Source organism: Carcharhinus amblyrhynchos, chromosome 8 (genome assembly GCF_965287045.1).
Source record: "Carcharhinus amblyrhynchos chromosome 8, sCarAmb.v2.hapA, whole genome shotgun sequence".
NCBI lineage: Eukaryota > Metazoa > Chordata > Chondrichthyes > Carcharhiniformes > Carcharhinidae > Carcharhinus > Carcharhinus amblyrhynchos.
The window spans coordinates 125,474,653-125,488,227 of NC_137331.1; the positions used below are offsets into that span (position 1 = coordinate 125,474,653).

The 13,575-nt window shown below is 48.2% G+C and overlaps 1 protein-coding gene across 1 annotated transcript in view; it reads left to right on the forward strand.

Moving 5' to 3' along the window:
* The first annotated feature begins 4,277 nt into the window (after positions 1 to 4,277).
* The window catches only part of smarcd3a (SWI/SNF related BAF chromatin remodeling complex subunit D3a), a 30,663-nt gene continuing 21,365 nt past the window's right edge, over positions 4,278 to 13,575 (forward strand). The window contains exons 1-2 of the mRNA XM_080193558.1: positions 4,278 to 4,322; positions 5,374 to 5,535. Of these exons, the coding sequence (XP_080049684.1) occupies positions 4,278 to 4,322; positions 5,374 to 5,535 (207 nt within the window). The remainder of the gene's footprint in view (positions 4,323 to 5,373; positions 5,536 to 13,575) is intronic.

The window sequence follows — 13,575 nt, forward strand, 5'->3', positions numbered from 1 at the left end:
GACAAATTTACTGGAGTTCTATGAGGATGTGTCTTGGGCGGTGGATAAAGGAGAGCAGGTGGATGTGGTCTTTCTAGATTTTCAGAGGGCGTTTGACAAAGTACCTCACAAGAGGTTATTGCAGAAGGTCGAAGGACATGGAGTTGGGGGTAGGGTGTTAGCGTGGATAGAGGATTGGTTGTCAAATAGGAGGCAGAGAGTGGGGGTCAACGGGTGCTATTCGGATTGGCGGATGGTGACTAGTGGAGTGCCCCAGGGGTCGGTGCTGGGGCCTCAGCTTTTTACCATTTATATAGATGATCTGGAGGAGGGAACCGAGTGTAGGGTGTCGAAATTTGCTGATGACACCAAGATTGGGGGAACGGCAAATTGTGCGGAGGGTGTGGAGAGTCTGCAGAAGGATCTAGATAGGCTGGGCGAATGGGCCAGGAACTGGCAAATGGAATTTAATGTTGGCAAGTGTGAGGTGGTCCACTTTGGTAGGAAGAATGGTAGGAAGGACTATTACTTACGTGGCGAAAAACTGCAGCAGGCGACGGTGCAGAGGGACCTCGGGGTCCTTGTGCATGAGTCGCAAAAACCCAGCTTGCAGGTGCAGCAGGTGGTCAGGAAGGCGAATGGGATGCTGGCCTTCATAGCGAGGGGGATTGAATATAAAAGTAGGGAGGTCTTGCTGCAGCAGTATAGGGCATTGGTGAGGCCGCAGCTGGAGTACTGTGTGCAGTTTTGGGCGCCGCACCTGCGCAAAGATATTTTGGCCTTGCGGGGAGTGCAGAGGAGGTTTACTAGGCTGATACCAGAGTTGAGGGGGTTGAGCTATGAGGAGAGGCTGAATAAACTGGGCTTGTACTCGTTAGAGTTTAGAAGAATGAGGGGAGATCTCATTAAGACTTATAAGATAATGAATGGGATGGATAGGATAGAGGTGGAGAGACTCTTCCCGCTCAGAAAGGACAGTAGGACTAGGGGGCACAGCCTCAAGATAAAAGGGAGGCGGTTTAGAACGGAGTTGAGGAGGAACTTCTTCACTCAAAGGGTGGTGAATCTCTGGAATTCTCTGCCCGTTGAAGTGGTGGAGGCTGCCTCGCTAAATATTTTTAAGACGTGGGTTGATGGGTTTTTGATAAGAGAGGGGATTAAGGGTTATGGGGAGAAAGCGGGAAAGTGGAACTGAGCCACGACAGATCAGCCATGATCTTATTGAATGGCGGGGCAGGCTCGAAGGGCTAGATGGCCTACTCCTGCTCCTATTTCTTATGTTCTTATGTAAACCTCCTCTGCACTCCCTCTAAGGCCAAAATATCCTTGCGTAAGTACGGTGCCCAAAACTGCACACAGTACTCCAGCTGTGGCCTCACCAATGCCCTATACAGCCGCAGCAAGACCTCCCTACTTTTATATTCAATCCCCCTCGCTATGAAGGCCAGCATCCCATTTGCCTTCCTGACCACCTGCTGCACCTGCAGGCTCACCTGCAGGCTGGGTTTTTGCGACTCATGCACAAGGACCCCGAGGTCCCTCTGCACCGTCGCCTGCTGCAGTTTTTCTCCACGTAAGTAATAGTCCTTCCTACCGTTACTCCTACCAAAGTGGACCACCTCACACTTGCCAACATTAAATTCCATTTGCCAGTTCCCCGGGTTGAAATGGTCGCTACGAGAGGACACAGATTTAAGGTGCAAGGAGGAAAGTACAGAAGTGATGTTAGGGGTAAGTTTTTCACTCAGAGGGTGGTGAGTGAATGGAATCGGCTGCCGTCAGTGGTGGTGGAGGCGAACTCGCTGGGGTCTTTTAAAAGACTTCTGGATGAGTATATGGGATTTAATGGGATTGGGGGTTATAGATAGGTCTATAGATTGGTAGGTGTTGATGTGATTGGCGCAACTCGTGGGCCGAAGGGCCTGTTTGTGCTGTAGTGTTCTATGTTCTATGTTCCTGGCCCATTCGCCCAGCCTATCTAAATCCTTCTGCAGACTCTCCACACCCTCCGCGCAATTTGCCGTTCCACCAATCTTGGTGTCATCAGCCAATTTCGACACCCTACACTCGGTTCCCTTCTCCAAATCATCTATATAAATGGTAAATAGCTGAGGCCCCAGCACCGACCCCTGAGGCACTCCACTAGTCACCAACCGCCAATCCAAATAGCACCCATTAACCCCCACTCTCTGCCTCCTATTTGACAACCAGTCCTCTATCCACACTAACACCCTACCCCCAACTCCATGTCCCCTGACCTTCTGCAATAACCTCTTGTGAGGTACCTTGTCAAACGCCTTCTGAAAATCAAGAAAGACCACATCCACCGGCTCTCCTCTATCCACCGCCCTAGACACATCCTCGTAGAAGTCCAATAAATTTGTCAGACACGACTTCCCCTTAACGAAACCGTGCTGCGTCTGCTCTATCAAGCAATTCCCCTCAAGATGCCTCACTATTTCCTCCTTGATGACGGATTCTAACATTTTACCTACAACAGACGTTAAACGTATAGTTTAGTTTACATATAGTTTACGTCCAACGTATAGTTGGGTGCATTAGTCAATTTGCTGATGACACCAAAGTCGGAGGTGTGGTAGATAGTGAGGAGGGGTGTCATAGTTTACAGAGAGACTTAGACAGGTTGCAGAGCTGGGCCGCGAGGTGGCGGATGGAGTTTAACGCGGAAAAGTGTGAGGTAATTCACTTTGGCAGGAATAACAGATGTGTAGAGTATAGGGCTAATGGTAGGACTCTGAATAGTGTTGATAAACAGAGGGATCTAGGTGTATGTGTACATAGATCCCTGAAAGTTGGGAATCAAGTAGATAAGGTTGTTAGGAAGGCATACGGTGTCTTGGCGTTTATTGGTAGGGGGATTGAATTTAGGAGTCGCAGCGTCATGTTGCAACTGTACAAAACTCTGGTGCGGCCGCACTTGGAGTATTGTGTGCAGTTCTGGTCCCCACATTACAGGAAGGATGTGGAGGCTTTGGAGAGGGTGCAGAGGAGGTTTACCAGGATGTTGCCTGGTATGGAGGGGAGGTCCTATGAGGAGAGACTGAGGGATTTGAGGTTGTTCTCATTAGAAAGAAGGTGGCTAAGAGGGGACCTTATTGAAACATATAAGATGATTAGAGGTTTGGATAGGGTGGACAGTGATAGCCTTTTTCCTCGGATGGAGAAAGCTAGCACGAGGGGACATAGCTTTAAATTAAGGGGTGGTAGTTATAGGACGGATGTCAGAGGTAGGTTCTTTACCCAGAGGGTGGTGAGGGATTGGAATGCCCTGCCTGCTGCAGTTGTAAATGCGCCTAGTTTGGGGGCGTTTAAGAGATCCGTGGATAGGTTTATGGATGGAAAGGGATTGGTTTAGGTTAGAGGGTCATTGCTTTTTAATTGGTCGGCGCAACATCGTGGGCCGAAGGGCCTGTTCTGCGCTGTAATGTTCTATGTTCTAAATGTGAGGTGATGCATTTTGGTAGATTGAACCAGAGCAGGACTTACTCAGTTAATGGTAGGGCGTTGGGGAGAGTTATAGAACAAAGAGATCTAGGGGTACAGGTTCATAGCTCCTTGAAAGTGGAGTCACAGGTGGACAGAGTGGTGAAGAAGGCATTCGGCATGCTTGGTTTCATTGGTCAGAACATTGAATACAGGAGTTGGGACGTCTTGTTGAAGTTGTATAAGACATTGGTAAGGCCACACTTGGAATACTGTGTGCAATTCTGGTCACCCTATTATAGAAAGGATTCATTAAACTAGAAAGAGTGCAGAAAAGATTTACTAGGATGCTACCAGGACTTGATGGATTGAGTTATAAGGAGAGGCTGGATAGACTGGGACTTTTTTCTCTGGAGCGTAGGAGGCTGAGGGGTGATCTTATAGAGGTCTATAAAATAATGAGGGGCATAGATCAGCTAGATAGTCAATATCTTTTCCCAAAGGTAGGGGAGTCTATAACTAGAGGGCACAGGTTTAAGGTGAGAGGGGAGAGATACAAAAGTGTCCAGAGGGACAATTTTTTCACACAGAGGGTGGTGAGTGTCTGGAACAAGCTGCCAGAGGTAGTAGTAGAGGCGGGTACAATTTTATCTTTTAAAAAGCGTTTAGATAGTTACATGGGTAAGATGGGTATAGAGGGATATGGGCCAAACGTGGGCAATTGGGATTAGCTTAGGGGTTTAAAAAAAAGGGCAACATGGACAGGTTGGGCCGAAGGGCCTGTTTCCATGCTGTAAACCTCGATGAGGGAGTGGGGTAGGGAGATAGTGAGGGAGTGGGGGAGGAGGATTGCGATGGACTGCGGGAGTGAAGTTGTCGGGGAGGGGGATTGCGAGGGCGTGGGGGAGGGAGATTGCGAGGGGGGGATTGGGAGGGAGCGGGGGAGGGGGATTGCGGGGGAGGGGGATTGCGGGGGAGGGGGATTGCGAGGGAGCGGGGGAGGGGGATTGCGGGGGAGGGGGATTGCGAGGGGGGAGGGAAGGTCAGAGGCCACATTGAGAGAAATCTCGGGCTGTGTGAGTGATATTGAGATTGGAAATGAAGAGCTGACTGATTCAGTAACTCTGTGTGTGTGTGTCTCTGTGTAAGTGTGTATGTGTGTCTGTGTCTCTCTCTCTCTCTCTGTGTCTCTCTCTCTGTGTCTGTGTGTGTGTGTGTCACTGTGTCTCTGTCTGTGTGTGTGTGTGTGTCACTGTGTCTCTGTGTCTCTGTGTGTGTGTCACTGTGTCTCTGTGTGTGTGTCACTGTGTCTCTGACTGTGTGTGTCACTGTGTCTCTGTGTGTGTGCGTGTGTGTGTGTGTGTCACTGTGTCTCTGACTGTGTGTGTGTGTCACTGTGTCTCTGTCTGTGTGTGTCACTGTGTCTCTGTGTGTGTGTGTGTGTGTGTCACTGTGTCTCTGTGTCTGTGTGTGTGTCACTGTGTCTCTGTCTGTGTGTGTGTGTGTCACTGTGTCTCTGTGTGTCAGCTTTGGTTTAAAAATCAGACAAAATACCAACAACAAATACAGTCTAACCGATAAGGGAGAGACCCGATTCCATCACAGCTCTGACAGAGAAACAATGTGTGAATAATAGAGAGATCCACAGGATCCGAGAGGATCCAGCCCGGTTCACACGGAATGGACTGGGGCTTCAGGGGATTTCGGGGAGATTCCTGGGGGGGAGGTTTGTGGGGTTCAGAGTGGGATGCAGTGTGTTGGGGGGTGGGGAGTTCAGAGGGGTTTGGGGGGGTTTGTGGGTGTTTTGGGGGATTTGGGGGGTTTGTGGGTGTGGTTGGGTGTGTGGTGGGAGTTTGGGGGGTTTCGGGGGGGGGGGTTTGCAGGTTGGGGACAGTTTTGGTGGGGGCGGTGTGGGGGCGACTCGTGTTGACTGTTTTGGGTGTCCCGCAGCCGCCTCAGTTTAAATTGGACCCTCGGTTGGCGCGGTTACTCGGAATCCACACACAAACCCGATCGGCCATCGTACAGGCTCTCTGGCAATACATCAAAACCAACAAGCTGCAAGATTCACACGACAAAGAGTACGTCAGCTGTGACAAATACTTCCAGCAGGTAGGAGCCCAGAGAACGGAACCGGGGAGGGGCTTTAACACAGAGGGAGGGGGGCAAGAGGGGAAATGTGTGTCATTCACCCAGTGTCGATTCCAGCAGTGGGTAAGAGGCTGTGAGTGCAAACTGACCAAATAACAGCAACTGAACTAAACACACAGACAATCTCTCAGCGCAGGGTTAGATACAGAGTAAAGCTCCCTCTACACTGTCCCCATCAAACACTCCCAGGACAGGTACAGCACGGGGTTAGATACAGAGTAAAGCTCCCTCTACACTGTCCCCCCCATCAAACACTCCCAGGACAGGTACAGCACGGGGTTAGATACAGAGTAAAGCTCCCTCTACACTGTCCCCATCAAACACTCCCAGGACAGGTACAGCACGGGGTTAGATACAGAGTAAAGCTCCCTCTACACTGTCCCCATCAAACACTCCCAGGACAGGTACAGCACGGGGTTAGATACAGAGTAAAGCTCCCTCTACACTGTCCCCATCAAACACTCCCAGGACAGGTACAGCACGGGGTTAGATACAGAGTAAAGCTCCCTCTACACTGTCCCCATCAAACACTCCCAGGACAGGTACAGTACGGGGTTAGATACAGAGTAAATCTCCCTCTACACTGTCGCCCCATCAAACACTCCCAGGACAGGTACAGCACGGGGTTAGATACAGAGTAAAGCTCCCATTACACTGTTCCCCCATCAAATACTCCCAGGACAGGTACAGCACAGGGTTAGATACAGAGTAAAGCTCCCTCTACACTGTCCTTCTGCTGAATTGAGGTAGTTTGGAGTTCCTGGATTTCACTGGGTGGGGGTTGGATGAATCCTTTGATCCTGGGCTGTTTGTCTCTGCTCCTGTTCCAGTTCAGGAGGTAAATCTTCAGTGTGTACTTGTCACTGGAGCAGTCCACACAGGGGATCTGCTGCTCGATTGACCATACAGCATTGAAACAGACCACTCTGTCCATCTAGGAGTATAGTAGCAGGAGGAGGCATTCAGCCCCTCGAGCCTGCTCTGCCATTTAAACCAATTGTGACTGGTTATTTCCCTCTGTCTTTTCCCCACTATCCCATATCCCTTGATGACATTGGTATCCTGAAACCTATCAGTGTTGGTCTTAAACATACTCAGTATCTGAGCCTCCACCATCCTCTGGGATAGAGAATTCCCAACATTCACCACCCTCTGACTCATGAAATTCCTCCTGATTTCAATCCTGAATAGCCGGTCCCTTATTCTGAGACTGTGTCCCCTGGTTCGAGACTCAGCCAGCCCAGGGAACCACCCTGTCCACATCCACAGTAAGGATTAAGGGTGGTACAATGGTTGACACTGCTGCCTCACAGTGCCAAGGACTCAGGTTCGATTCCCGGCCTGGGTCACTGTGTGGACCATGAGACACAGGAGCAGAATGAGGCCACTCGGCCCATTGAGTCTGCTCCGCCATTCAATCATGGCTGATATTTTTCTTATCCCCATTCTCCTGCCTTTTCCCCATAACCCCTAATCCCCTTATTAATCAAGAATCTATCTATCTCTATCTTAAAGACACTCAATGACCTGGCCTCCACAGCCTTCTGCGGCAAAGAGTTCCACAGATTCACCACCCTCTGGTTGAAGAAATTCCTCCTCATCTCTGTTTTAAAGAATCATCCCTTTAGCCTGAGGTTGTGCCCTCTGGTTCTAGTTTTTCCTAAAGGTTGTAACACCCTCTCCATGTCCACTCTATCCATGCCTTGCAGTATCCTGTAAGTTTCAATAAGATTCTCCCCCCCCTCATCCTTCTAAACTCCAACAAGTACAATCCCAGAGTCCTCAACTGTCCCTCATACGAAAGCTCTTCATTCCAGGGATCATTCTTGTGAACTTCCTCCGGACCCTTTCCAAGGCCGCACATCCTTCCTTAGATATGGGGCCCGAAGCTGCTCACAATACTCCAAATGGGGTCTGACCAGAACCTTATACAGCCTCAGAAGTACATCCCTAGTCTTGTATTCTAGTCCTCTCAGCATGAATGCTAACATTGAATTTGTCTTCCTAACTGCCGACCAAATCTGCACGTTAACCTTAAGAGAATCTTGAACAATGATTCCCGAGTCCCTTTGTGTTTCTGATTTCCTAAACATCTTCCCATTTAGAAAGTAGTCTATGCCTCCATTCCTCCTTCCAAAGTGAATAACCTCACACTTTTCCACATTGTATTTCATCTGCCCCTTCTTTGCCCACTCTCCTAACCTGTCCAAGTCCCTCTGCAGCTCCTCTGCTTCCTCAATACTACCTGTCCCTCTACATATCTGTGAATCATCTGCAAACTTAACAACAGTACCTTCAGTTCCTTCCTCCAAATCGTTAATGTATATTGTGAAAGGTTGTGGTCCCAGCACTGAGCCCTGAGGCACACCATTAGTCACCACTAGTCTGCACATTCTCCCCGTGTCTGCATGGGTTTCCTCCGTGTGCTCCAGTTTCCTTCCACAGTCTGAAGGATGTGTGGGTTAGGTGTATTGACCCGAACAGGCACCAGAGTGTGGTGACTAGGGGAATTCCACAGTAACTTCATTGCAGTGTTAATGTAAGCCTTCCCACTAATGTAAGACCAATTAGGGGCAGCATGATAGCAAAGTGATTAGCACTGCTGCTTCACAGCTCCAGGGACCTGGGTTCGATTCCAAACTCGGGTCACTGTCTGTGTGGAGTCTGCACATTCTCCTCGTGTCTGTGTGGGTTTCCTCTGTGTTCTCCGGTTTCCTCCCACAGTAAAAGATGTGCGAGTTAGGTTGATTGGCGGTGCTAAAATTGATCCTAGTGTCAGGGGGATTAGCAGGGTAAATGAGGGTTACGGGAATAAGGCCTGGGTGTGATTGTGGTCGGTGCAGACTCGATGGGCCAAATGGCCGCCTACTGCACGAGGGATTCAATGATCGATGAATAAACTTTAAAAAACTTTAAATGGAGCCTCAGGTACTTTGAGTTTAGTTTTATGACCTGTATTGTTTGGAGGAGAACTGGATAGCAGATCAGGTGACAGCTGCTGTTTCATTTTCAGTTCTGAGCTACAGGTTAGGTTTTAGAAGGGACATCAGGCTGGAAAGAAGTGTTTCTCTCTCTCCCTGTTTTATTTGGAGATTCTGCTGGCTATCTGAAAACAAGCTCTTGCCTTCCTGAAGGGGAGAATCTGCTGTTGTTGGCTTGTCCCAAGTCTACCTGGGGTTCTGGGGAAACTGTTCTGGTTTCAAACTGTTCTGAGTCTATCAACAGAACTGCAGAATTCATCCAAAAAACTCAATTTTAGTATCCCGTGAGCATTAGTTTTTGCTGTGTTGAATTTGGTTAAAGGATTTTGTCTATGGAAAGTTTTGGTTTGTCTGGAACATTCTAGATATCTTTGTTAAAGGTTGGGTGGCACGGTAGCACAGTGCTTAGCACTGCTGCCTCATAGCTCCAGGGTCCTGGGTTCGATTCCCGACTCGGGTCACTGTCTGTGTGGAGTTTGCACATTCTCGTCGTGTCTGCATGGGTTTCCTCCGGGTGCTCCGGTTTCCTCCCATAGTCCAAAGATGTGTAGGTAAGGTGCATTGGCCATGATAAAACTGCCCCTTAGTGTGTCCTGAGATGCGTAGGTTAGAGGGATTAGTGGGTGAAATATGTGGGGATATGGGGGTAGGGCCTGGGTGGGATTGTGGTCGGTGCAGACTCGATGGGCCAAAGGGCCTGTTTCTGCACAGTAGGGTTCTATGGTTATACAGTATCGTGGTTGTTTTGTTGTATGTCATTGGTAAAAGTTATTGCTAATTTTCTTCCTATACATGTTAATGTATTCTTAAACTTTGTTTGATAAAAGCTCCCTTGTGGGTTATTTGAATCATACTCTAGATGGAGCATCTCAAGCTCACCCTAAGCCAAATTCAAGATGCAAAACTCCTGATCCTGTCGAACTTCATAAAACACTTTCGGGTTTCTGTCCTGAACCTTAACACCTATCAAAGGTGATGCTGACTCAATGGGCCAAATGGCCTCCTTCAGCCCTGCAGGAAACTCCTTCCTGGAACCTAGCCAATGAAATCCCCACAGAATCAGATAAGGTATTCAGTAACATCACCGCTCATTCTGCTTTACTCCAGTGGGTACAGGCTTAATATATTCAACCTTACTTCACAGAACAAGCCCCTCGCCCCAGGAATCAGTGGAATGAACCTTCTCTGAACTCCTTCCAACAAATAAGGAGATCAAATTGTATTCCAGATGTGGTCTCTGTACCAAGGCTCTGTACAGCTGCAGTAAAACACTTTTATATTCCATTCCCCTTGCTAACACAAGCTTGAATTATTCTTTTCTACTGAAATACTTGTAGAGATTCTTACCATCTGTCTTTATGGTACTAGCTCATATAAAGACAGATAGTAAGGTAGCTAACTTTCTCTCGTACACTTCGTACTCCCTCTTCCCTGTTTTTAGTCATTCTTCACTGCTTCTTAACATAGAACACTACAGCACAAACAGGCCCTTCGGCCCACAAGTTGCGCCGATCACACCCATACCGACCAAGCCATAGAACTATCTGTAACTCTCAATCCCATTAAATCCCATGTACTCATCCAGAAATCTTTTAAAAGACCCCAGCGAGTTTGCCTCCACCACCACTGACGGCAGCCGATTCCATTCACTCACCACCCTCTGAGTGAAAAACTTTCTCCTAACATCTCCTCTGTACTTGCTTTCCTGCACCTTAAACCTGTGTCCTCTCGTAGCGACCATTTCAGCCCTGGGAAATAGCCTCCGAGAATCCACCCTATCTATTCCTCAACATTTTATAAACCTCTATCAGGTCGCCTCTCAACCTTCGTCTCTCCAGGGGGAAGAGACCTAGCTCCCTCAACCTATCTTCATAAGGCATGCCTCCCAGTCCAGGCAACATCCTTGTAAATCTCCTCTGTACCCTTTCAATAGCTTCCACATCCCTCCTGTAGTGAGGCGACCAGAACTGCGCACAGTACTCCAAGTGGGGTCTGACAAGGGTCTTATAAAGTTGCAGCATTACTTCCCAACTCCTAAACTCAATCCCTTGATTAATGAAGGCCAGTACACCATACGCCTTCTTGACCACATCCTCCACCTGCGAGGCCGATTTAAGAGTCCTGTGGACCCGGACCATAAGGTCATTCTGCTCTTCAACCCAGCTACGACCCTTGATATTGTGCTCCTGCATCCCATTGGTCCTGCCAAAATGGACCACTACACATTTATCCGTTCTTAACATTTATGGTTCTTAACATTTGACAATTGTCTGACCGACCAGCTTACAGTTCCTGCTAAATTACCCAAGTTTTCAAAGATAAGTGAGTAAAACACTCACTAAGCAATCACTTCCCGGTTTTCCTCCTGCCTCACTACGCTGGATCCGGGGGGTTAATGTGTTCAGTGAAAAGCTGCTGTCTTTCTGTTTGCCTGAAACTCTTTTCATGATTGAAGGATCTCTGTCAGGTCACCCCCTCAGTGCTGGATCATAGAGTGAAACCGCACTGGAAAGGCCCTTCAGCCCATCCAGTCTGTACTTTACATGGAGTTTCATTTAGATAACGTGAGGTGATGCATTTTGATAGGTTGAACCAGGATAAGATTTTTCAAAGTTTTTTATTAGATACAAATAAGTCTTACATTAACACTGCAATGAAGTTACTGTGAAATTCCCCCTTACTCACTTAATTGTAGGGCACTGGGGAGAGTTATAGAACAAAGAGATTGGAAGAAGGCACGGTGGCACAGTGGTTAGCCTCAGCGCCAGAGACCCGGGTCCAATTCCAGCCTCACTGCCTGAGTGGAGTCTGCACATTCTCCCCGTGTCTGCGTGGGTTTCCTCCGGGTGCTCCGGTTTCCTCCCACACTCTAAAGATTGGAATTAAGTTGATTGGCCGTGCTGAATTGATCCTAGTGTCAGGGGGATTAGCAGGGTAAATATGTGGGGTTACAGGAATAGGGTGAGATTGTGGTCAGTATAGACCTGATGGGTCAAATGGCCTCCTACTGTATTATAGGGATTTTATGATCCTATCTAGGGGTACAGGATCATAGCTCCTTGAAAGTGGAGTCACAGGTGGACAGAGTGGTGAAGAAGGCATTCGGCATGCTTGGTTTCATTGGTCAGAATATTGAATACAGGAGTTGGGACGTCTTGTTGAAGTTGTACAAGACATTGATAAGGCCACACTTGGAATACTGTGTACAGTTCTGGGCACCCTATTATAGAAAGGATATTATTAAACTAGACAGAGTGCAGAAAAAATTTACTAGGATGCTACCGGGATTTGATGGATTGAGTTATAAGGAGAGTCCTTATAATTTCGGTCCGCCTTGTTGTCCAACAAGGGGCACACGCGATGGGTCATGCGAGGGCTGCTCTTGGATGTTTCGAGAGTAGCCTAGTACTTCACGTTGTTAGTGTACGCTTAAACTGGACCAGCTGATGGGCAACACGACAGCTCAGTGACTATCACTGTTTGCTGTGCAGATACATGGATTTGGGCCAGTGTCTGTGGGAGTTTGCGCATTCTCCCCATGCTTGCGTGGGTTTTCTCCGGGCGCTCCGGTTTCTTCCCACACCCCAAAGATGTGCTTTTAGGCTGATTGATGTAACAAATTGTCCCTAAATTAGTCTCCCCGCAATCTGGTTTCCAATGTAGAGTACCATAAGCATAGACAAAGGTCATGGGTGGAAGAGGGAGCTCACAATGTTAAAATGGAGGTGTGGGCTCATTGGGCCGAAGGGCCTGTTTCCCGTGCTGTGTTGTTCTTTGAGAGGTTGGATAGACTGGGACTTTTTTCTCTGGAGTGTAGGAGGCTGAGGGGTGACCTTATAGAGGTCCATGAAATAATGAGGAGCACAGATCAGCTAGATAGTCAATATCTTTTCCCCAAAGATAGGGGAGTTTAAACTAGAGGCCATAGGTTTAAGGTGAGAAGGGGAGAGATACAAAAATGTCCAGAGGGGCAATTTTTTCACACACAGGGTGGTGAGTGTCTGGAACAAGCTGCCAGAGGTAATAGTAGAGGCGGATACAATTTTAAGAACATAAGAAATAGGAGCAGGAGTAGGCCATCTAGCCCTTCGAGCCTGCCCCACCATTCAATAAGATCATGGCTGATCTGTCATGTCTCAGTTCCACATTCCCGCCCTCTCCCCATAACCCTTAATCCCCTTGCCTATTAAAAACCCATCAACCCGCGTCTTAAAAATATTTAGTGAGGCAGCCTCCACCACTTCAACGGGCAGAGAATTCCAGAGATTCACCACCCTTTGAGTGAAGAAGTTCCTCCTCAACTCCGTTCTAAACCGCCCCCCCTTTATCTTGAGGCTGTGCCCTCTAGTCCTACTGTCCTTTCTGAGCAGGAAGAGCCTCTCCACCTCTATCCTATCCATCCCATTCATCATCTTATACGTCTCAATGAGATCTCCCCTCATTCTTCTAAACTCTAACGAGTACAAGCCTAATTTATTCAGCCTCTCCTCATAGCTCAACCCCCTCAACTCCGGTATCAGCCTAGTGAACCTCCTCTGCACTCCCTCCAAGGCTAAAATATCCTTGCGCAAGTGCGGCGGCCAAAACTGCACACAGTACTCCAGCTGCGGCCTCACCAGTGCCCTGTACAGCCGCAGCAAGACCTCCCTACTTTTATATTCAACCCCCCTCGCTATGAAGGCCAGCATCCCATTCGCCTTCCTGACCACCTGCTGCACCTGCAAGCTGGGTTTTTGCGACTCATGCACAAGGACCCCCAGGTCCTTTTGTCTTTTGAAAAGCATTTAGATAGTTACATGGGTAAGATTGGTATAGAGTTAAAGCTTATTTATTTAGTTAGAGGGATATGGGCCTAATGCGGGCAATTGGGACTAAATGGCAAAAACTGGGAGGCATGGACAAGTTGGGCCGAAGGGCCTGTTTCCCTGCTGTAAACCTCGATGGCTCTGTGATTAATAATAACTCGCACTAACGGCGCACTATTCCATTTCCCAGTATTCGTTTCATATCCTTGAATGTT